This window comes from Pongo pygmaeus, chromosome 18, assembly GCF_028885625.2.
Source record: "Pongo pygmaeus isolate AG05252 chromosome 18, NHGRI_mPonPyg2-v2.0_pri, whole genome shotgun sequence".
NCBI lineage: Eukaryota > Metazoa > Chordata > Mammalia > Primates > Hominidae > Pongo > Pongo pygmaeus.
Window position 1 is genome coordinate 17,383,033 of NC_072391.2, and position 24,985 is coordinate 17,408,017.

The following is a 24,985-nucleotide window of genomic DNA, read 5'->3' on the forward strand; positions in this document are numbered from 1 at the left end:
TCCAGGGGTGACCACTTGGGTTCAAGTCCCAACTCGGCCACTGCTGCCTCTGGGACCACTCTCCCTTCTGTGCCTCAGTTTCTCCACCTGCCTCTTAGGGTTGTCCTAAGGATGAACTGAGCCCTGCATGTGAGTTCCTAAAGCCAGGGCCAGTGAGCATGCTCAATAGCTGGCTACCATCTTTGCTGCAGGTGTAATCAGAAAAATCAAACTCTTTTCTGCTCCTATCCTCTTAATGCTCAGTACAGGATAATTCTGTGGCCAGGAGCAAGGGGGTCTTTTTCCCCATCAAGCAATTCTCTGGTGGACACTAACTCGGTGTCCTACAAATTATCTCAGTTCTGACTCTATATACCTGGAGGTAGCATCAGACCCCACAGGTTAAGTTTGCAAGACTGCCCCCAACTTTAGACACCATTCCCCTCAGCCTCTCTAGTAGCTGGAACTACAGGCTTACCACCACACCTGGCTAATTTTTGTACTTTTTTTGTAGGAACAGGGTCTTGCTATGTTGCTCAGGCTGGTCTTGAACTCCTGGCCTGAAGCAATTTTCCAGCCTTAGCGTCCCAACGTGCCAGGACTACAGGCATGAGCCACCCTTTATACATTATTATACATTATTACTTATAGACTATTATAATTCTTTGTGTTATATACCACGAATGCTCTCATAACAATGGAAGAACCTAGGTTCTGCTGCCCACTGTGCTTGGTGAGCGCTCAAGAGCTGGAGTGGCTCGGGAGGGCTTCCTGGAGGAGGGATCCTCCCCCTCACTGAGGTTCCTATAGACTCTTCCTGTCCTCCCTCTGCTTCTGAGCCTTCCACTGCCTCCTGACCAACTGGCTGTAACTTGGAGGTCCCCATAACCTCCTCCCATCTTGTGTCTGATCATTCGTAAAAATGGCTCACAGAACTCAGGGAAACATTTTACGTATATTTATTCATTGATTATAGAGGATATGATTTGAGAACAGCCAGATGGAAGAGACGCTTAGGGCAAGGTATGGGGCAAGGGGTGCTGGGCTTCCCTGCCCTCTCCGGGCTCACCACCCTCTGTGTGTTCAGCCCAGAAGCTCTCTGTGAACCCCATGGTTCAGGGATTTCTATGGTGGCTTCATCATGCAGGCATGACCGCTTATTAACTCAATCTCCAGCCCCTCTCCCCTTCTCAGAGGATGGGATGTGGGGCTGAAAGTTCCAACCTCTAATCATGGCTTGATCTTTCTGTTGACCAGTTCCTGTCCAGGAACCCACCAAGAGTCACCTCATTAGAACCAAAGATGCTCCTATCAAGAAAAGAGGCTCCCTAGTTCCAAGGGATTAGGAGCTCTGTGTCGAGGATTAGGGGCAGAGACCAAATATATATTTCCTATTACATCACAATATTCTGCTATTTTGAGTACTGCACATTCTGGTACAAACTGGGTCTCCACTAAATATTTCCTCTGCAATCCCATGTTTGTTGCAGCCTTGGCATGGATTTAAGGAGACCTGGGCTGTGGGCATGGTCCTAGATAACCTTGTCCTCAGAATTGTCACCACAGCTGTCTGTCCATTCACCTGTCCACCTGCCCATCCTTATCCCCAGTCTGAAAAGGATTTGAGGCAAATTATTAAAATGTACCTTGTTCTAGGTCAGGAGTTGGCAAACTCTCAGTAAAAGGCCAGATGGTAAATATTTTCAGCTTTGTGGGCCATATGGTCTCTGTTGGAACTACTCAACCCTGCCACTGCGACACAAGAGCGTCGTAGACAATTCATAAATAATGGGCATGATTGTGCTCCAATAAAACTTTATTTATAAAAACAAGGGGTGGGCCAGCTTTGGCTCACAAGCTGTAGTTTTCCAACCCTTGTTCTAGATTTTAAAAAGATACACGAGGAAGCTAGGGGGAAGGGAAAAGAAAAATAGGAAAAATGGGAAGCTGCTCAAAGTAGTTTCAGTAAACAAAATTCATGCCATGAGTTCCTCTGTGTTATTTAGAGCTCAGCTGAAGATTTGGCTCTGAGCTTCCTAGCAGCCAATGCAAAGAGAGAAACCAACAAGTACTAGTATTTGCAGTGGCCCTCAGGAAGTGCACACACACAGTCCACAGCTGTGTACCATGAAATGCATGGCTGATCTTGTTCCTGGTGGTGAAGGTCAAGGGAAGTCTCTCCAATGGTGTCATGTAGGAACTCACTGTGTGATGACAGGAACTGTGTCCCCTGCCCCAATTTTCCAGCAAGTTTACCAGCAAGCTTCTTGGGGCTGTTCCTTTTCTCACATTTGTCAATCACTCGTTATGACCCTGGAGCAGGAACCTTATATTCCAAAGTTCGTTTAATTCTAAACAACCCTATGCTTTAGGTACTGCTAACTGCTTATTTGGCTTTGGGCATATTACTCTCTCTCTACCTGTTTCCTCATCTGTGTATTAGGGATCATAATATTCTCAAAACTCACAGGGCTTTTGTAAGGAGTCAGACAATGTGTCTAAAGTGCACAGTGCATGGCAGAGTGTGTTGGTTAGATGTTGCTGTATAACAAGCTACTCCAAAGCACAGAGATTAAAGAACAGCCATTTTGTTTGCTCATGATTCTGTGAGTCAGGAACTTACACAAGGCTTAGGCAGTTCTGTTCTGTGTGGCTTTGGCAGTGGTCATTCTCTGGGACTCTTGGCTGACATCAGCCTTCAGCTGAGTCAGTTCCCAGCCAGATGTGTGCATGGGCTGAGGACGGGGGTGGACTGGGAAGTCCAGGAAGTCTTCCTTTGCGTGTCTGGCACCTCGGTGCTCTTCCATGTGCACCCCCCTCTCTCTTTTCAAGTGGCTGCTTGGGCCTCCTCACATCATGGCGGTCTCAGGCTGGTCAGACTTCTTACCAGGTGGCTGGGTTCCAAGAGGCAGCATTCACGTGAGAAGGTGAAAGTTGCAGATCTTAGGGCCCAATCTTGAAAGTTCTGCAGCGTCATTTCTGCCACATTCTACTGACCAAAACGTAGGTCACAAGGCCAGCCCTGATTCAAAGGGAGAGGACATAGATCTCACATGTTAATGCAGGAGTGGCAAAGTCACCTTGCAGGAGAGTATGGGAAGAGCTGGCCATAGGAGCAAACACACTGTTTCATACCTGGTTGAGTACCTGTCAGTATCAATATCAATATCAGTTCAAGGCCAGGCACAGCAGCTCATGCCTGTAATCTCAGCACTTTGGGAGACCAAGGCGGGCAGATCACCTGAGGTCAGGAGTTCGAGACCAGCCTGGGCAATGTGGTGAAACCCCATCTCTACTAAAAATACAAAAACTAGCCAGCTGTTGTGGCGGGTCCCTGCAATCCCAGCTACTCAGGAGGCTGAGACAGGAGAATCGCTTGAACCCAGGAGGCGGAGGTTGCAGTGAGCTGAGATCGTGCCACTGTACTCCAGCCTGGGTGACAGAGTCACTCTGTCTCCTAGGAAAAAAATAAAAATAGAAAAAAAAGCTCGATATCAGTATGTCCACTTTATTCTCCGCTTTGCAGAAGGAGAAACTGATGCTCAGAGAGGTTATGTCCTTGTCCCAGGTCATCCTGTTAGTGGGCAGCATCATTGAGATTGGAACCCAGGTTTGCCTGACTGCAAAGCCCATGATCTTAACCCCCTTACTTCACTGCCTAGGATTTGGCTGTTTTCCAAGGCACTGCTGGACCAGAACACAGCACAGCTGCTCCTCAGGGCATCAGAGGAATGGAGGGGAGGCCGGATTCTGACCTTCCAGAGCCAAACCCGGCACACGGTGGCTGGCTGGGCAACGATGCCCCGCCTCCTGACACTCACAGGAAGGCTGAAGCAGAAGGAGACGCTTCAAGAGGGTGAGGGCCTGGGGAACGCCATGCGGGCAGTGGCAAGCACTTTCTATGAAACTGCAAGGTAGATTCAGTTCCACCCAAGTCCAGTGATGCTCCAACTCCAGCATCTCACACTGGCATGTCCACAGGTTTAGATAAAGGGATATGGATGATTCCCCTTTGTGTGAAATGAACATGCATTCTGACAAAGAAAATCTGCTCACTAAAAACTGAATAGGGTCCCTTATGCAGGACTTGTCAGAGCCTTTAACACGCTAATGGACATTGTATATCTCCAGGAGGGAGAGTTGGGTGCAGGGTTTCCCAAGCATATTTTTTTGGAATACCTTTTATTTTGACGTAACACTAGACTTGTAGAAAAGTTGCAAGAACAGTGCAAAGAATCGCACAGGCCCTTTGCCCAGATTAATCAGTTACTAACATTTTACATTTCCTTTATCATTCTCATATTCATATTCTCTCTATGTGTACGTATATTTAACATATTATTTTATTCCTGAATTGTGTTTTCCTAGATTGCAGACATGATCATTCTTTTTTTTCATTTTCTTTTTTGAGACTGAGTTTTGCTCTTGTCCCCCAGGCTGGAGTGCAATGGAGCAATCTCAGCTCACTGCAACCTCCGCCTCCCAGGTTCAAGCGATTCTGCTGCCTCAGCCTCCGGAGTAGCTGGGATTGCAGGAACACAGCATCACACCTGGCTAATTTTTTTTGTATTTTTAATAGAGACGGGGTTTCACCATGTTGACCAGGCTGGTCTCAAACTCCTGGCCTCAAGTGATCGATCTGCCTCCGCTCCCAAAGTGCTGGGATTACAGGTGTGAGCCACCGCGCCTGACAGTTATTTACATTTTGAAGGGTACAGGGCAGTCATGTTGTGAAACAGCCCTCTGTCTGTTGGTAGAAAGCCTGTTGGTAGGACACCACAGAAATGAGGCAGCCTCCTGTCAGGTGGCACCTTCTGTCTGTTTGTCCAACGTTGGTGACATTAGCTTTGATCTCTTGATTAAGTTGGGGTTGCCAGGTTCCTTGCCTGTAAAGCTTTTAGTTATTTCCTTTGTAATTAATAAGTAATTGGGGGGAGATACTTAGAAGTCATGTAAGTATTCTATGTTCTCATCGAATTGTGACCCTCGTAGTTTTAGCATCCACTGATGATGCTTGTCTGAGTCTGTTACTGTTATGATTGCCAAATGGGGATTTTTCTAATTTTTTTTTAAATTTATTGCTTACAGGCCAGGCATGGTGGCTCACGCCTATAATCCTAGCACTTTGGGAGGCTGAGGCAGGCAGATCACTTGAGGCCAGGAGTTCAAGACCAGCCTGGCCAACATGGTGAAACCCCATCGCTACTGAAAATACAAAAATTAGCCAGGGTGGCGGTGCACGCCTTTAGTCCCAGCTCCTCAGGAGGCTGAGGCATGAGAATCACTCGAACACAGGAGGCAGAGGTTGCAGTGAGCCAAGATCACACCACTGCGCTCCATCCTGGGTGATAGAGTGAGACTCTGTCTCAAAAAATAATAATAATTCATTGCTTAGGGAGAATGCTCTCCCTGCTTACTCCCTTTGCCCTTCCCTTCCCTTCCCTTCTGTATTAGTCTGTCCTTGCAATGCTATCACATCCTGAGAGTAGGTAATTTATAAAGACGTTGGCTCGTAGTTCTGCAGGCTGTACTGGAAGCACGGTACATCTTCTTCTCTGCCAGCACGTCACAGGGCCAGAGCAGGATTAAGAGAAAGAGGGGGGAGCTGCTACACAAGTTTAAACAACCAGATCTCACTATCGAAAGGACAGTACAAGGGGATGCTGCTAAATTGTTTATGAGAAATCCGCTCCCAGGTCACCCAGTCACCTCCCACCAGGCCCCACCCCTGACGTTGGGGATTACAATTCAACATGAGAGTTGCTGGGGACACAGGTGCAAACCATATCACCCTCCTTCTTCCTTTCTTAACCTCAGTAGGGACTCATGGATTCTTATTTTATTCAGTAATCTGTCATAATCATTATTATTTCAGTGCCCGATTTTTCTTGGTTTCCCCCCCTGGGAGTCCCTACAAGACAGCTCCTCCCCCTCCCCTCCCCATTTCCCAAACAAGGTTTCACGAATATAGAAAAGTTGAATTGCACGTGAATTATAACCTAAATGTTATAATTGTTTGCATTTTGTGTTATTTTCTTTATCCCCTATCCACTGTCCATCTGTCAGAGGTGTGTAAACCACAGCAACCCCATCTTGAATAGGAGCTGGGTAAAATGAGGCTGAGACCTACTGGGCTGCATTCCCAGGAGGTTAAGGCACTCAGTCACAGGATGAGACAGGAGGTCGGCACAAGAAGCGGGTCATAAAGACCTTGCTGATAAAACAGGTTTCCGTAAAGAAGCTGGCTGAATCCCACCAAAACCAAGATGGTGACATCCCACCAGAACCAAGATGGCGACGAGAGCGTCCTCTGTTCGTTCTCATTACTACATTCCCGCCAGCGCCATGATCGTTCACAAATGCCATGGCAACATCAGGAAGTTACCCCATATGGTCTAAAAAGGGGAGGGTTGTGCCGGCCGCGGTGGCTTACGCCTGTAATCTCAGCACTTTGGGAGGTGGAGGCAGGTGGATCACCTGAGATCAGGAATTCGAGACTAGCCTGGCCAACATGGTGCAACCCCATCTCTACTAAAAATACAAAAAAAAATTAGCCAGGTGTGGTGGCACATGCCTGTAGTCGCAGCTACTCAGGAAGCTGAAGCAGGTGAATCACTTGAACCTGGAAGGTGGAGGTTGCAGTGAGAGATGACGCCCCTGCACTCCAGCCTGGGCAACAAGAGCGAAACTCAGTCTCAAACACAAAGGGGAGGCATGAATAATCCACCCCTAGTTTAGCATATAATCAAGAAATAACCATAGTAATGGGCAACCAGTAGCCCTTAGGGCTGCTCTGTCTGGAGTAGCCATTCTTTATTCCTTTCCTTTCTTAATAAACTTGCTTTTGCTTTGCACCATGGACTTGCCCTGAATTCTTTCTTGTGGGAGATCCAAGAAGCCTCTCTTGGGGTCTGGATCCAGACCACTTTCCTGTAACACATCCATCTATGTTATTTTTGATGCTTTTCAGAGTGAGTTGTAGACATCAGAATGCCTTACACCCAAATGGATTATCACACACGTCATGAACTAAAGCTCAAAATTTGCTTACAATTCTCCCTGCTCTTAGTCTCCTTCCCTTTCTTCCTTCCTCTGATGTAAAATTTACATAAAAAGAAATGTGTACATCTCAGCTGGGAGCAGTGGCTCACACCTATAATCCCAGCATTTTGGGAGTCTGAGGAGGGCAGGTTACTTGAGGCTGGGAGTTTCAGACTAGCCTAGGCAACATAGGGAGACTCTGTCGCTACAAAAATTTTTTAAAAATTAGCTGGGCATGGTGATGCATGCCTATAGTCCCAGCTACATGGAGGCTGGGGTGGGAGGATCGCTTGAGCCTGGGAGGTTGACATTACAGTGAGCCATGATTATGCCACTGCATTCCAGCCTGGGCAACAGAATGAGACCCTGTCTCAAAAAAATAATCAAATTAGTGTCTAGTGGTTTCTCCTTGTGGCTTTAATTTGCATTTCCCTGTTGATGAATGATGTTGAGCACTTTTTTCTTTTTTTTTTTGAGATGGAGTTTTGCTTTTGTTGCCCAGGCTGGAGTGCAATGGCGCCATCTCAGCTCACTGCAACCTCTGCAATTCTCGTGCCTCAGCCTCCTGAGTAGCTGGGATTACAGGCCTGCATCACCATGTCTGGCTAATTTTTTTTTGTATTATTAGTAGAGATAGGGTTTCTCCATGTTGGTCAGGCTGGTCTTGAACTCCTGACCTCAGGTGACCTGCCCACCTAGGCCTCCGAAAGTGCTGGGATTATAGGTGTGAGCCACCGTGCCTGGCCAAGCACTTCTTCATGTGCGTTATTTGTTCATGTAGCTTCCTTTGAGACAGGTCACATCAATTTTTTTTTTTACCCATTTATTAAATTGTCTTTTATTGAGTTGTAGACACTCTTTATATATTCTGGAATAGAATATTTTCTTCCATTTTGATTTTTATACCTTTTTTTTTTTTTTTTTGAGTTGAAGTCTTGTTCTGTCGCTCAAACTGAAGTGCAGTGGGATGATCGTGGCTCACTGCAGCCTCAAACTCCTGGGCTCAAGCAATCCTCCTGCCTTAGCCTCCCAAGTAGCTGGGACTCCAGGTACATGCCACCATGCCCAGATAATTTTTTTTTTTAGAGGCGGGGTCTCCCGTTGTTGCCCAGGCTGGTCTGGAATGCCTGAGCTTAAACAATCCTCCTACCTCAACTTCCCAAAGTACTGGGATTACAGGTATGAGCCACTGCACCCAGCCTGGCCTGATATTTTTATGCCATTTAGGTTTTTTTTTTCTTATTGCAGTAGCTAAGAAATAACAGTATATGATGTTGAATAAATATGCTAAGAGCAAAAACTCTTACCTTGTTCTCAATCTTACAAAGAAAATGTTCAAAATTTCCACGAATAATTTTAATGTTTGCTATTGGTTTTGCAGAGTTTTTTTTGTTTTTTAGAGACAGAGTCTTGCCCTGTCTCCCAGACTGGAGTACAGTGGTACAATCTCTGCTCACTGCAACCTGCAACCTCCGCCTCTCAGTTTCAAGCGATTCTCCTGCTTTAGCCTCCCAAGTAGCTGGGATTACAGGCATGCGCCATCACACCTGGCTAATTTTTATATTCTTAGTAGAGACAGGGTTTCACCATGTTGGCCAGGCTGGTCTCAAACTCCTGACCTCAAGTGATCTGCCTGCCTCAGCTTCCCAAAGTGCTGGGATTACAGGCATGAGCCACCGGGCCTGGCCAGTTTTTATTCTTAAGAATGGGTGTTGAATGTAGTCAAATGCCTTTTCTGAATCTAGTACATATTCATAGGGTTTTTCACTTTAATTTTGTTAATAGAGTGAATTAAATTGGTCTTCAGTGTGAAACCAACCTTGCTTTAGTGGGATTCCCTGCATTTTTTCATGTATTTTTCTTTCCTTCTATATGTAATTGAATTTGGTTTTCTAATACTTTGTTAAGAAAGTTGGTGTCTGTTCATAGCACTATTGGGTTGTAATTTTCCGTTTTTGCAAAGCTCTTGTCAGGTTTGGTATGAGGTTTATGCCAATTTCATAAACCAAGTCGAGTATTCTCTTTTCTTTTCTGAACGACTTTGTATGAGATTGGTGGTGATGTTCCCTAAACGTCTGATCGACTTTACCAGCGAAGACATCTGGAGCGTTCTTTGTGGGAGTTTTTTGGAAAATGTATAGAGGTATATAAATATATAGCTCTATATTTATATAGAGCTATTCAGATTTTCTGAATTATTTTGTGAATTAGCTCCCTTGATTTTCAGAGTATCCTGGGAGGGAGCTGGTGTACTTTGATGGATTTCACAAATGTGCCATTTCTGACATGAGTTACAAGTGCGACATCGTGAATCTAGCAACTTCCTACCCCCAAATTCTTTTCCCTCCTCTCCAAAGCAGCTCATTTCCCTGAGCCGCCCCTGCTCTGTTCTTCTCTACCATCCTCTGCAGGCACCCTCAGGGTCATTGCTGACTCAGCTGAGCTGGGCTTCCTCCTGCGGGACAAGCATGAGAAGGCAGGGAACGACACCAGCGTGCGCAGCGTGACCTGTGTCCTCGTCCAGAACAGCAGCCAGGCCTTGCCTGGAGAGCTCCATCTGAAGGGCCGGCTGCAGGTCCAGACGAGGAACCTGAGGGCCCAGGCCAGCATCCAGGCCCACGCGGCCAGCCTGGCTCTGGGTGGCGCCTGCTCCTGGGGCCCCGGGCACAGCCAGCTTGCGGGTGGCCTGACACACAATATCAGCATGCTGAGTGATGCAGGTAGTATGAGTGGTCCAGGCAGAACAGCTTCTTCCTCCAACACTTTTAAGTCCTGGAGCCAAGGCAGGGGGGATAAATGAGCCTCCAACCCCCAGATTCACATTCCAGCTTCATTTCTTTCCCCTGCTGGCTTCCCTGGCACACCTGCGTCTCCTTCCCCGGGCCGTGATTCAGCCAGAACATGCAGGTTCTGGACACCAGTTGTTACCGTATTGACGTGCTTCAAATCAGATGGTGACAGCCCCTGCCACCAGCCCGCTCCAGGCCTCCCACCCCCTATTCCCTGGGACAGCTCGTGCAGCGTGGACACCTGGCCTAGCCAGGACCCCAAGGATGCCCTCTGGGACCAGAGCTATGAAATAATCCCAACAGCCCCTGCTCAAGCTTCTCAGATGTTCCCTCCAGGCCTGGAGGGGCCCCCAGGTGCAGCAGCAAGGGAGGACACATGATCAGATCCCTGTTTCCCTCTGAGATTTGGGCCCTTTCCTCGGGGAGCTGGAAATCCTAAGGGGACATGGGTCTTAACACCGACTGCGTGTGGCAATTGTGCTGTGAGGTTGGGTCATGTGAAATCGCCATTTCTGTGAAATGTTGACAGTTTCAGATAGCTTAACCTGGTATATTGGGGGCAGTAGGACCTGGAGCTGTGGGGCTCAGGGGATTCTCTAGAGAGCAGGTGTGCTGGCCAGGCTCCTGTCATGTTCCCATCCTGACTAAATGCAGTGGACTGGGCTGAGTGGTCTCTGGGGCTCTGCCCACTCCTGCCCACTGGCCTCTTCCCCCAGGACTCCCCTCCAATGCAGGGATGCTCCTGTTTCTCACCCACGTGGCTTCCAACTGCTCAGCACGCCTGGCACTGCGGAACGTGGGGGGTCAGCTAGACGCTGCCCTTGGCCTGGAGGACCTGACCCCCGAGTCCCCGGGCCTCCAGCTCCATGCCAGCCTCCGTCACACCCACACCATGCCCAGCCTCAAGCACTGGGGCCTCCCCTTCTCCTTAGACAGCCATGGGCACTTCCAGGTGAGTGAAGAGGGGGCTGCACCTGGGCCCTCTCGGGGGACAGTGGGTCCCAGGGACACCCAACAGCTTTGCTTCTGCCCAGAGTGTGGGACGCAGTCTGGCGGCCGGGCTGACTGTGAACATGGATGGCGAGCAGCTCCGCGCAGCCTTGGAGAGGAAGGCAGAGGGTGGCCGCCAGGGGCTGGTGCTGGGGCTGCACCACGGCCTCTCAGGGCTGCAGGGCACCCTGCCCTCCCAGCTGGAGGTGAGTGGGTTGGGTGCCCACGTGGGCCAGGTGCAGCCTGTACAAGGCCCTGCCTGGTAGAATGAAGATGGTGGAGGGCCTGGTCCCTCAGTTCCTCCCCGGGGCCCCTACCCTGGAGAAGCCCCACACCCGCAGCTGTCTTCTTCATTGTTCTCAGAAATGAAAAGCAGGAAACCACCTCGGTGCCTGTCCCTGAGGGTGGCTAAACCGTCCATGGTGGGAGAGGGAATGTGAGTGAGCAGCGCTCCTGGCCTGAAGCCAGGCTGCACCATCACTGACTGTGTGACCACACGCAAGGTGCTTCCTCTTTCCCTGACTTGTGTGACTCAGTTTCCTCATCTGCCACCTCCCCCCATGGTTACTCTGTGGTTCAGTTAGCACCGTGCCTGGCGTGGAGGCCCCGCATGCTGGGAGCTCCGTTTACCTTCATTGATGATGATGCTGTGGCTTCGCCCTCAAGTCTCTGTGCAAACCTCTCTTTGGGGTTATTTGCCCACGGTGGCTTCTCCAAAGGGCGGCGGGGTCAAGTGGGATCTTGGCACCCACGACAGTTCACTCTGGGGTCAGGGAAGAAGCCAGCCCCTTCCCACCCACTGGTCTCTGTAGGTCAACTGCAGTGGAGACGCCTCGCCCACCCAGCTGTTAGGACGGTGCCGAGGGGACATCGCTGGGCAGCCTCTTGAGGTATGGGGTCTCTGTCCTGGGCTGGATGGTTGTGGTACATGGTGGGCCTCTCCAGGGGGGCTGGCACAGCCTGTTCACAGGGGCTGCCTGTGGTGTGGCCCGGGGCTGAGGTCGCTGCCAGGAGATACTCACATGGTCCCACTCCTTCAAGACCCCCCACATCCCTGGTGACATGCACCTGGACTCCCAGTTCCCAGGGGCATCAGCTCAACCTGACGGTCATCGAGTGGTCCCATCTGCAAACACAGGTAGACATCAACCAGGACCCAAGGGTTGCAAGCCCACCTCTGTCATGGGCAGCTGGGTCAGTGGGCAGCTGGACTGGTGGTCAGCATGTCCTGGCATCGTGAGACAAGTGGAGCGTGGAACTCAGGGCTGGGGTGCAGCTCAGCTCAGGTGGCTTCAAGCTCTCTCTGCCGAGGGTGCAGGCAGGAAGCACAGTGCCTTTCTCCTTGTCCTGTCTGCCGCCCACCACTGCCACCTAAGCGTCACGGGCTCAGGCATTTCTGTTTTGTGCAGGGTAGTATCCCCAGGTTTAAGACGGGGCCTGGCATGTAGCAGGTGCTCAGTCAACATTGTTGACCCATGAGTAGCCGTTGCTGCCTCATAAAACAGGTGACATAAAACAGTGAGGGGCCTCACCACCTGCTGCGTGCTCAGGCAATGATCGCAGCTGCTGCCGCTGTTGCTGCTGTTTCTTTTCTTTTCCTTTCCTTTTTTCCTTTCCTTTCCGTTCCGTTCCGTTCCATTCCATCCTTTTCTGAGACGGAGTCTTGCTCAGTTGCCCAGGCTTGAGTGTAGCGGCATGACCTCAGCTCACTGCAACCTCTGCCAACCAGGTTCAATTGTCTCCTGCCTCAGCCTGCCAGGTAGGTGGGATTACAGGTGCCCGCCACCACGCCCAGCTAAATTTTTGTATTTTTAGTATAGACAGGGTTTCACCATGTTGGCCAGGCTTGTCTTGAACTCCTGACCTCAAGTGATCGGGCTGTTTCGGCCTCCCAAAGTGCTGGGATTACAGGCGTCGGCCATGTACCCAGCCTGTTCCCGCTGTTTCAATGATAAACCTGTATGTGTTGGGTACAGGGGTTGCAAACTCGAAGACTTTGGGGGCAGGTGGAGAACTGAAATGTGTCACTGGGCTGTGTGGGGGACTACAGAGTGTGTGCCACATCTCAAACCCTCCACATCATATGCATCTTTTCACATTTCTTGTTGTAGTAAAATATGTGTAATAATGTAAAACCATTTTAAAATATACAACTCGGGGATGCTACGTTCGTTCACACTATTCTACAATCATCGGTGCTTGCAAGTTCCAGAACTTTTCAACACCCCAGTGGAAACCCCATACCCATCAGCTGTCCCTCCAATCCCCTCCTCCCTGGTCCCCAACAACCACGAATCTGCCTTCCGTCCCTATGCATTTGTCTGTTCTGGAAATTTCATACAAACAGAATTATACAAGATGTCGTATATCCCAACACTTTGGGAGGCCGAGGTGGGCGGATCACTTGAGGTCAGGAGTTCGAGACCAGCCTGGCCAACATGGTGAAACCCTGTCTCTACTAAAAATACAAAAAATTAGCTGGGCATGGTGGCGCATGCCTGTAATCCCAGCTACTTGGGAGGCGGAGGCAGGAGAATCGTTTGAACCCAGGAGGCGAAGGTTGCAGTAAGCCAAGATTGTGCCATTGCACTCCGGCCTGGGTGGCAGAGCAAGACTCAGTCTCAAAAAAAAAAAACAACACAAAAAATACCAGCGTGAATGACCACATAAAACTTATCAGCTCAAGGGCCACCAGTTTGCAACCCCTGGTCTAGGGTTGACTGGACCCTGGGAATGCCTACTCCTGGGGGGAAAGTCCAGGGAGCCAGCTGTGTGGTGACGAGGGCTCAGGCCTCAGTTTCCCCAGCTCTGCCCACTGCGGCTGGGGTCAGGGAAGCGCTCTGTGGATAGTGACAGAGAGCTCAGCCCTAGCCTCTCTGCTGTCACACTGAGTGTCTGGATCTGCCCTGAGCCTGAGTGCCTGGGGCCCGTCTGACCTTGGCGCCATCAAGGTCAGCAGTGACACCAGGAGAGGCCTAGCAGGCAGGCCTGGGTGTGGCCCAGTGTGGATGGGGACAGTTTGGCAGAGCTGGCCAGCAGTACAGAGCCCCCTGAAACTCAGGACAAGTCCAGCCTTGGGTCCTGTGCTGTCATCCCAGAGGGTGGGTGGCATATGATCAGAGCCTAGCAGACCTGGACCTCCTGTGGGGTCCCACGGCAGAGGCGGCCGTCTTCTGCCTAGAGTGGGGCTTCCCGCACACCCAGTACACAGGCATAACCGGGGAGGGCGTTAAAATGCAGGTTTGATTCAGCAGGTCTGGGGTGGGGCCTGAGACGTTGCATTTCTCAGCCCGGGTGATGCAGTCACGGCTGGGCCGCTGCTCATTCTTTGGGTTGTAGGGGACCAGGGTGTCCTCTCCCCCTCTCTCATTCCTGCTCCTTTATGCCTGGGTAGCTCCTTCAATAATGGTGGTAGAGGTGGTGGAGACTTCACTGAAAGTTTGTTTTGTTTTGTTTTGTTTTTTGAGACGGAGTTTCACCCTTTCGCCCAGGCTGGAGTACAGTAGCCTGATCTCAGCTCACTGCAACCTCCGCCCCCTGGGTTCAAGAGATTCCCCCGCCTCAGCCTCCTGAGTAACTGGGATTATAGACACCCACTACCATGCTTGGCTAATTTTTGTATGTTTAGTAGAGATGGGGTTTTGCCACGTTGGCCAGGATGGTCTCAAACTCCTGACCTCAAGTGATCTGTCCGCCTTTGCCTCCCAAAGTGCCGGGATTACAGGCATGAGCCACTGTGCCTGGCCTCACTGGAGGTTTTACTGAGACAGTTGTGGGGTGGCGTGGGAGGGAATTACATCTCACAGCAGCCTCACTGGAGGTTTTATTGAGACAGTTGTGGGGTGGTGTGGGAGGGAATTACATCTCACAGCAGAGTTTGAGAAACTTTTCCCATCAAGGGCCAGATAGTAAATGTCTTAGGCTCTGTGGCCCTGCAGTCTCTGCCACAACGCCTCCATCCTGCTGCTATTGTGTTGTGAAAGCAGCCACGGGAATGGGACGTGAACATGTTACCGGAACGGGATCTCGATCCAGACCCCAAGGGAGGGTTCTTGGATCTTGTGCAAGAAAGAATTCAGGGCTGCTGGTTGCCCATTTTTATGGCTATTTCTTGATGATATGGTAAACAAGGGGTGACTTATTCACGCCTCCCCTTTTTAGACAATATAGGGCGACTTCCAGACGTTGCCATGACATCTGTAAACTGTCATGGTGCTGGTGGGAGTGTAGCAGTGAGGACGACCAGAGGTCACTCTTGTCACCGTCTTGGTTTGGTGGGATTTAGCTGGCTTCTTTACTGCAACCTGTTTTATCAGCAAGGTCTTTATGACCTGTATCCTGTGCTGACCTCCTATGTCGTCTTGTGTCTTAGGATGCCTAACCTCCTGGGAATGCAGCCCAGTAGGTCTCAGCCTCATTTTACCCAGCCCCTATTCAAGATGGAGTTGCTCTGGTTCAAATGCCTCTGACAAACAGGCAGGGCTGTGTTCCAATAACTTTATTGACAACAACAGATGTATGCTGTGGTTTGCAACCTGTTTCGCACCAGCCAGGACATCTTGGTCTTCCCAAAGTCTTTCTCCAGCCGTCCTCCCCGGGCTCACTATCCCCTGCCTGTCCCGCTTCCTGATTGCTTTCTCTGTGTTTTCTCTGCGGTCTCCTGGGTGCACGTGTAATTAGCTGCAGTAACCACGTTGGTCATCAAACCTGCTCCTTCAAGAGGGTTTGAGTTCCTCCCACCGCAGCAACGTGGATGGCACTGATAACCCCAGGGTTTGTGGGAGCCAGTGCCAGCTTGACCCAGGCTGGCTCTCTCTGCACAGGGCGGTCCGGTATCTCCTTGGTGTCATTCCAGGTCTCTGTGGACATTCACAATGGCAGCTCCGGCTTCGAGCATTCTGGACGCATCCTGATGGGGCCCACATTCCTCAACTACTCTGTGAGCTGCTGTTACCATGATGGGCACCTGGAGCTCTCCGGCCGGAGCTGGCACAACAGTGAGGCTTTGTTGTGGGCGGGGTTCCCAGGCGAGGCCTGCCTCAGCGCTGAGCTGCAGATACACGGTAAGGCACTCAGCGCACAGCCCCGGGACTGGCGAGCTGGCTTCCTCCATGCCTGGGCCAGCCCAGCAGCCTCAGGCCTGGACCCAGGTGGCATACCCATCAAGCCCAGTGTGGCTCTGGGCTCCAGGACAACCAGGACAGCCTTGCCTGTCAATGACCTAACTCCCGAGGCAGGTGGATTAGTTTTCTAGGACTTCCACAACAAAGTCCCACACACTGGATGGCTTAAAACAGAAATCTTAGCTAGGTGTGGTGGCGCACGTGTATGGTCCTAGCTACTCGGGAGGCTGAGGCAGGGGATCGCTTGAGACAGAAGGTTGAGGCTGCAATGAGCTATGATTGCAACACTGCCCTCCAGCCTGGGTGACAGAATGAAACCCTGTCTCAAAATAAAAACAAAAACAATCAACAGTGGATTGAGGGCCTGTCTGACTTGAATATGACCTTATTTTTACTTAATTACGTCTGTAAAGACCTTATTTTTAAATAAAGTCATATTCAAAGGACAGAGGGTGAGGGGGTTGGGACTTCAATATCTCTTTTGGGGGACACGGTTCAACCCATTATGGTGGGAAGATAAAAGCAACAAGAGGAGCCAGCACTGGCTGAGCACTTACTGCATACATGCCAGGCAAGCTGTGTACACACGAGAGCTCAATACAGTACAGCCGTCCCGATCACACAGGGGGAAAGTCAAAGCTCTTAGAGGGGCCTATGAGCCATCAGAATCCACACCCTTCCCCCATCTGACCTCCTCTCCCAGCCCCCAGCCCTACTCGTTCCACTCCTTGCTATTCTTCAACACGCCAGGCTTGCTGCGGCCCCAGGACCTTGGCACGGGCTGATCCTGCTGCCTGGAATGTGTCTCTCCCACACGCCTGCCTGGCTCCCTCACCTCCCTTAGGTATTTTTCCATTGGCATCTCAGGGAGGCCTCTCTTTTCCACCTCCCCATCTCTTCCCATCCCCTCCCATCTCTCTCCCCAGCTCTGTCATTTGAACACACTGTGTAGCATACAAATACCTTTGTTTCTCATTCTTTCTATGCTAGAATCACCAGAATGTGTGCTCCGTGAGGGCAGGGAGGATTTTTGTCTGCTTCGCCGTAGGGTACATAGTAGGTATTGAATGGGTGCGTAAACAAACCTATGAGGTAGGGTTAGGAACACCATTCCCATTCTGCAGATGAGGAATGGAGGCTCAGAGAGGTTGAGTCACCTGGTCCAGGCCACACAGCTGGTAATGACGGAGTGAGGATTGAACCCAGAGCCATCCTCTGACCCCCATATAGATTATGGAGACTTGGCTCTTGACCATTCAGGACCCCGGGAACTCCCCAGTCCCCTAGGGGAGTCCTTCTGTTGGCCTCAAATTTTTTTATTTTGGGGGCCGGGTGCAATGGCTCATGCCTGTAATCCTAGCACTTTGGGAGGCCTAGGCGGGTGGATCATTTGAGGTCAGGAGTTCGAGACTAGCCTGGCCAACATGGTGAAAGCCTGTCTCTACAAAAAAAATTAGCTGAGCATGGTGGTGCATGCCTGTAGTCCCAGCTATTCAGGAGCCTGAGGCACAAGAATCACTTGAACCCGGGAGGCAGAGGTTGCAGTGAGCCGAGATCACACCACTGCACTCCAGCCTGGGTGACAGAGTGAAACTCTGTCTCAAAAAAATAAACAACACTTTGGGAGGCCAAGGCAGGCGGATCAGGAGGTCAGGAGATCGAGACCATCCTGGCTAACATGGTGAAACCCCGTCTCTACTAAAAATACAAAAAATTAGCCGGGCGTGGTGGCACACGCCTGTAGTCCCAGCTACTCAGGAGGCTGAGGCAGGAGAATGACGTGAACCTGGAAGGCAGAGCTTGCAGTGAGTGGAGATCGCGCCACTGCATTCCAGCGTGTGTGACAGAGTGAGACTCCGTCACAAAAAAAAAAAAAAAAAAAAAAAAACCACTTTATTTTTGGCCCTCAGCCTCCTGAGGGGTGAACAGAGGACAGGATCACATGGGGAAATTGTCCCCAGTCTGAGTTGACCTCAGGGTTTGTTAGGGACATGACAGCCGAGTGAGGGGAGGCCATTCTGGATGACCACCTCCACGCCGCTCTAGTTCTGGACCCAGGATGCCTGATATGGCTGCCCCCAGCCAAGAGTGACCTCTCCCTTCTCCCACTGCTGTCCACAGTCTGCTGTCCCCACCTCCCGGGGACGCTCTCTGCCTGTCGTTAACATTCTTGGTGTGTCTGACAGCCGGGTGCTCCCAGGTGTGGGGATTGTGTCCCCTGTCTCCTCGTGCCCTGCACATAGTAGGTACATGTGGTTGAATGTTGAACGAGGAAGGAAGGAAGCATTTCCTGAGGCCTCCTGCATGTCCCACAAGTGGTCCTCTCCCGTGTGTTACCCCATTCACTCTGGACGCTGTCCCTTGAGGCGGGCGGGCTGTGCCTACCTCATAGATAAGGAAGTCGAGGCTCAGAGCTGCAGAGCTCGTCCACCCTGCTGGCCAGATGGGAGGTGCTGGAGCCTGGCTGAGTGTCACCTGGGCCTGAGCCATGAGCTGCACCCCACGGGAACCTGGCATCTGACATAGAGTCGGCGCCATCTGTTTGCTCTAGGGCTCCCGGACCCGATGAGTTTCTCTGTATAGCAAAGGGAGTTGAAGTCAAAGAAGAAACTCCTAACTGTGAGCCAAAATCTCCTGTTCTGCAGGGGGTGATGGGAAGGACGGGACCCTCCAGCCAGGGCCAGGTGGCTGCAGGTAGATGTCAGTGGCCGCAGTGGCCATTTGTGGAGAGCAGACCTCATGCTGATTCCTCGGCAGGCTACCCCTCCATAATCCTCAGGAATCCCTGCAGAGAAGCCTTTCATCCCGCAGTCATTCAGAAAGCACTCACTGCACCCCCGCTGTGTGTCAGGAGCTGTCCTAAGGGAAATCCTGCCCCCAGGCACTGACCTTCTGGTGGGGTGAGAGTTTCAGGAGCAGGAACCTAGTAAGTAAGTGAGCGAGATCATTTCAGGTTGTGCTGGAAACCACACTCCAGGGAGATGGGATGGAGGATGTCTGGCAGCAAAGGATTGGGAGGGACTTCAGATGGGCAGTCAAGGGAGGCTTCTTGGAGGAGGTGTCATTTCAGCAACTTCAACTTCAATGACAGAAGGAGCCACCCAGGCCTAGATCCTTAGGGACAAATTATGACAGATGATGTCAAGGAGGCTCAAAGGGGTTGACCCCACCCAGCACCCACGCTGTGGCAGCCTTGCCCTTTCCTGCTGGTGCTGTGTTTGAGGGCCACAGGGCATGTCCTCTCCTGTAGTCTGGTGTGTTCCTGGGCTGGGAAGGGAGGTGGACCTGTCTTCAGTAGCCCATGCCATTCTCTGTCTCTAGAGACCCAGACCCAGGCCAGGCTGGCCCTCCATGGTGGGGACAGTGGAGTCAGCGTGGACCTGGCAGCCCTGGTGGCTCGGCCACGGCGTGGCCCACTGCAGCTGGTGGCCAATGCCAGCCATGCGGTGCCTGCTCTCCAGAGGCTGGGCCTGCCCTTCACCAGCCAGGTAAGGAGTGGATGGGGCAGGACCTCCCTCCAAATTCTGTCCCCTCTGTCCAATTCCTGGTGTGCAGAGGACCCGCTGTGTGCAGGGTGGGTGGGGAGGACCAGGCCTTGGGTCTCCCCAGTACTTGACAATTTACAAAGACTTCATTCATAATCGCTATAACCAGGTCTGCTGAGCAGTCTTTGCATTTCCAATCACACGGCTGGTGTGGAGGGGTGCCCTGGAGCCTTGTCTGGCTCCTGCCCTGCATCCTTCTGCCCTGCGGTCTTGGGTCAGAATTAAAGCTCCTGCTTGTCAAGCACCTGTACCATGCACAGCCCCCTTCAGAGGGTTTATGGGAGTTCGTTAGTCTCATCCTCCTCACACCCCAGAGAGAGGCAGGATGGCACCGTCCTTACCAAGGCCCTCTCCGGTGTTCAGATCCCAGCTCTGCTGCTTGCCAGCTGTGTGGCCTTGGGCAAATTCCTTCACCTGTCTGTGGCCTCATCTCCTCATCTGCAAAACGGGGATGATATTACCTATAATACGCAGGTTGTGAGGATCGAGTGAGTTCATTCCATTAATGCCTGAGTAGATGCTTAAGCACCTGCTGTGATGAAGGCGAAGATGAAGATGCTGATGGCGTGACAATGATTATTATCATCGTCCATCATCATCATCTCTGGGTCACACGTGAGAGTGTGGGTGACTCGCCCAAGGTCACCTAGCAAGTTAGCAGCAAAATAGGGACTCAGACTTGGCACCCAGGCCCTTCCTCACGGTGTCCTCCTGCCTCGGTGAAGAGGAACCCACATGGGGTCATGCCCTGATCACTGTCACTTGGCATGAACTCGTCCTGCTTGGCTGGGCCCTCTTTCTCCAAGAGCCACAGAGCATATTCCAGAGCCAGGCGCCAGTGCTTCTTTCGCACCCTCCTGTTTCAGGTTACCCAGCAACCCCTGCCCTAGTCCACTCTGCTGTGGGAGGAGGGAGCAGCTCCCCGGGGGTCAGGGGGCCAGGATGTCACCGCTCCTGCAAAGGATCTCAGCCCTGTACCCCACAACTGAGTAGACTGGATACCCCGTGCCCTTGACTTCATCTAAACCCTTTGCTGGCCTCGAGGTCAGGTGACAGGGAGCCCTCCCGGGAGCACAATCTTTGCTGACGTCTGGGCTGCAGCTGTCCTTTGGGGTCCCTCGGTGGGTACCGCCAACCTGAGCTGCAATAGGGGCTGACCCCGGCCCTGCATCCTCAGCACCTGGGAGAGTGTTGGATGAGCCAGGCCATGCTGGGCTTGGGGACAGGGATGTGCTGGGCTGTAGAGTTTGGCTGGGGTCCCCACCTGGCCTGTGAGGCTCCTCAGGCTGTCTACACCCGCACATCTCACAGCCTGCTCCCTCCTCAGCTCGTGTTCCAAGGACTCTGGGAGGCAGAAGAGATGAGCTCCTCACTGCAGCTGACCTGTGATTCTCAGGCCACCTTGGTCTTTGACGTCCGTGGCCAGAACCAGGCAGTCAGGTGAGGGGGTTCCCCAGGAGGAGAGGAGTCAGGGGGAGGAACCGTTGACTGGGCACCTACTGTGCACCATCGCTGGACACAGCACCTCTCAATCCTCTGCTCAGCACTGCTGCATAAATACGGGCGGGGAGGCTCAGAGAGGCCACGCGACTTTTCCAGCGTCACACAGCTATAAAAATCCCTCAGCCTCTCCAGGCAGGGCACTGATGAGTTCTCAGTCTCAGAAACTAAGTGCATCCCAGGCCCCAAACACTTATTAGTAACTATTACTGCCCTTAGGGCTGGGGGCCTGATGAGGTGCTTGGTGCTCTTACGTGTGTACTAAGTCAGTGGCCACCAGCCAGGCTCTAGCGCTCAGGTCTCAGCAGTGAGGGAGGGGGTGAGTAAGCCACTTGTTGAAGGGGTAGACCAGTGGTTGTCACCTAGGGGTGAGTTTCCCCCCAGGGACTTTCAGCAAAGTCTGGGGAATTTCTGGTTGCTACACTGGGGAGGGGGACACTGAGATCAGTGTATAGAGGCCACGGATGCTGCTAAGCATCTTACAGTGCCCAGGACACACCCACGACTGTGAAGTCCATGAGCCACGATGTCAAGGCTGAGACATGGAGGTGGAGAGGAACCTGACAGGAGGGTGTGGCACCCTGGAGTTAGCAACAGGGGAGACAGGCCTGGCACAGCGGCTCCCACCTGTAATCCCAGTGCTTTGGGAGGTCGAGGTGGGCGGATTGCTTAAGCCCAGAAGCTTGAGGCCAACCTGGGCAACATAGTGAGATCCCCATTGCTACAAAAAATCTTAAAAATGAGCCTGGTATGGTGACGCACGCTTGTAGTCCCAACTGCTTAGGAGGCTGAGGCAGGAGGATCACTTGGGTCTGGGAGATCGAGGCTGCAGTGAGCAGAGATGGCACCACTGCACTCCAGCCTGGGTGACGGAGAAAGACCCTGTCTCTAGTGAAGAAGGAAAAAAAAAAAAGAGAGAAAAACGTGGAGACTCTAACCACCCTGGCCTGGAGGAGTGAGGGGAGGGGTGCTATGTGAGGAGGATCCCTGGGAGGGAGTCAGGGGGTTAAAATTCTGCTGTCCAGGCCCTGCTGCGGCTCCCATGGGACCAACCCAAGAAAACTCATTGATGGACTCATGGAAGGCTTGAAGCCCAGAGGCATGTTTAACCCTTGATACCAATGGGGAAACTGAGGCTCAGAGAGGGGAAACTGAGGCTCAGAGAGGGGCAACCAAGAAGCTTGCCCCTGGTGCCAGAGCTAGGCAGAGGCCAAGCCTGGACTCAAATCCAGGTAACTTGGCTCCAGAGTACAGCCCTAACCAGGGCACCGTATGGCCCTTGGGCCTCAGGGTGTGTGAATAGGCCTGCGGTGGGCCACTGATGTGATCCTGGCTCTCTGACTCTCTCTCGGGGAAGTCACCTTGGTCTCGACCTGGCCCTGGGGGCACTGGACAAGGTGCTGTCTCGCCAGCTTCAGGCCTTCTCTTTCCTTCCTTGTAGCAAAGAGCTGCTGTTCTCAGGCCGGCATCGCCTCCCCTCCCTCCTGGGTCTCTGCCCCAGCTCAGCCTCGGCCTCAGCTAAGGTAACTGTGCCCCAGCTGCCTGGCTCCTAACTGGTTCCAGATGCCCAGCCCGAGGCAGGAGGGGGTCAGGCCCCTCTGGGGAGTGTTAACGCATGCACATCTGTTCCCCAGCCTGCAGCAGGCTCCAGTGGGCAACCCTCGGAAACCCCTGGCTCCTGCTTTCCCACACATACCCACGTTTACATTCCTGGGCCAGCCCCCATGGCCCCCATTCAGGCCCACAAGCCCTTCAGGAGATGGGGGAGGCCTCCTCACCCAGTGCCTGGCGTCTGACATTGCCTCACCAGCCTGGCACACTTATAGAAGTTGGAGCAGATGACACAGCCCTTTGGAGCTGAGCCAGCGTCACCCCCATCTCTGCCCTGCAATGCAGGACTCGGGGGTCGTAGGAGTGGACAGAGGGCCCAGTAGTCTTAGGCCAGGTTCCTCTGTCCCTCTGAGCTGTTATTGTCTGTGCCCAAATCCGGAGCTCCTGGAGGGCATGCCTAGTGCCTGGCACAGGGCCCAGCACACAGTAGTTGTTCAGTAAAAAAATAGGGCATGAATAGGTGAGTGCATGCATGAATGGTCACATGTGCAACTGGTCACTTCATTTTCCTACCAGCCACCATGTTTTGGTAGGCATTCTCCCAGCCCTGGCCCAGGCCACCTTTGTCTACAGAGCATGCGCTATGTGCTGGGTCCCCTACCGCATTTACACATGATTTTGGAGTTCCTCAAACTTCGCTACAACTGCACAGTCATTCAGGGAACTTCTTTATTTATCTGTTTATTTTATTTATTTATTTTTTGAGACAGAGTCTCTCTCTGTCGCCCAGGCTGGAGTGCAGTGGCACAATTTCAGCTCACTGCAACCTCCGCCTCCCCGGTTCAAGCGATTCTCCCGCCCCAGCCTCCTGAGTAGCTGGAATTACAGGCGTGCACCACCACGCCTGGCTAATTTTTGTATTTTTGGTAGAGACGGGGTTTCACCGTGATATCCAGGCTGGTCGCAAACTCCTGACCTCAAATGATCCACCCACCTCGGCCTCCCAAAGTGTTGGGATTACAGGCGTGAGCCACCGTGCCCAGCCTTATTTTTTATTTTTAATTTTTAAAATTTCTTTTTGAGACAGGGTCTTGCTCTGTCACCCAGGCTGGAGTGTGGTGATGTGATCATAGCTCACTGCAGCCTCAAACTCCTGGGTGCAAGTGATCCTCCTGCCTCAGCCTCCGGGGTAGCTGGGACTACAGGTGGTACCACCACACCTGGCTCCATTCCGGGAGCTTCTTAGTTTTTTTCCCAAGTTTTATTTTGAGTCATTTCAAACTATATAAAAGCTACTGTAGGACAGTGAACATTGACCATTTGTTAATATCTTTCCATCTTTCTTATCTATGTTACATAAATTTGTATCATCAGACACACATTTTTTCTGTATCGTTAAGAATTAATATAGAGATGTTTCTGAAGACATCACCTTTTTACTCTGAAATACTTCAACTATTTCCTGTAACACAGGAAATACTGTGTGATTTAACACAGTAATTACAACATTCAGGAAACTGAATGTTGAAGTAATACCTTCGTTTAATGTACAGCCCATATACAATTTCCCAGCTTTCCCACTAATGTTCTTTCAAAAAACTGTTTTGTTTTGTTTTAAATCTGGGATGCAGGCCAAGATCACACAGCATGCGTAGTTGCCGTGTCTTTTTAATTTTCTTAATCTAGAACAGAGGTCTACAAACTTTTATTGTAAAGTAAAATATTGTGGGGGTTGCAGGCCTTATGGTCCCTGTTACAACTCATCAGAATTGTCACTGTAACACAAAAGCAGCTATAGACGATATGTAAGTGAATAGACATGGCTGTTACAATAAAACTTTTTATAAAATCAGGTTGTGGGCCAAATTTGACCCAAAAGCCAATTCCTGATCTAGAATATTCTCCTTCTACACCCTACCTTTCCTTACCCAATGTTTTATTTATTTATTTATTTATTTATTTTTGCTTTTTTTGAGATGAAATTTCACTCTGTCACCCAGGCTGGAGTGCAGTGGTGCGATCTTGCCTCACTGCAACCTCCGCCCCCTGGGTTTATGCAATTCTCCTGCCTCAGCCTCCTGAGTAGCTGGGATTACAGGCATGCAGTACCATGCCTGGCTAATTTTTGTATTTTTAGTGGAGATGGGGTTTCGCCACATTGGCCAGGCTGGTCTCGAACTCCTGACCTCAAATGATCCACCCACCTCAGCCTCCCAAAGTGCTGGGATTACAGGCATGAGTCACTGCATCTGGCCCCCCAACATTTTATTATACAATGTTTTAGACACTAAAAAATTGAAGTGGTTTTACAATGAATACCCACATTTATTTTATTTCACATAATCACATAGCTCTCTATCCATCCATCTTATTTTTGGATATATTTCAAAGTAAGTTGCAGATATAATTCCCCCTAAACATTTTATTATCATTAACCACCTTAAAGAAAAGTCCCAACTGGATGCAG

At 51.2% G+C, this 24,985-nt stretch overlaps 1 protein-coding gene across 2 annotated transcripts in view; it reads left to right on the top strand.

Annotated features, from left to right (window-relative positions):
- LOC129016092 (uncharacterized) overlaps positions 1-24,985 on the top strand; it is a 154,777-nt gene that overhangs the window by 93,093 nt on the left and 36,699 nt on the right. Inside the window, exons 38-46 of one of the 2 annotated variants that reach the window (XM_054454967.2) lie at positions 3,642-3,835; positions 9,432-9,740; positions 10,526-10,761; positions 10,844-11,005; positions 11,612-11,689; positions 15,655-15,862; positions 19,244-19,410; positions 20,795-20,907; positions 22,409-22,490. In XM_054454967.2, the coding sequence (XP_054310942.2) occupies positions 3,642-3,835; positions 9,432-9,740; positions 10,526-10,761; positions 10,844-11,005; positions 11,612-11,689; positions 15,655-15,862; positions 19,244-19,410; positions 20,795-20,907; positions 22,409-22,490 (1,549 nt within the window). The remainder of the gene's footprint in view (positions 1-3,641; positions 3,836-9,431; positions 9,741-10,525; positions 10,762-10,843; positions 11,006-11,611; positions 11,690-15,654; positions 15,863-19,243; positions 19,411-20,794; positions 20,908-22,408; positions 22,491-24,985) is intronic. The other variant, XM_054454968.2, reaches the window with a different exon arrangement.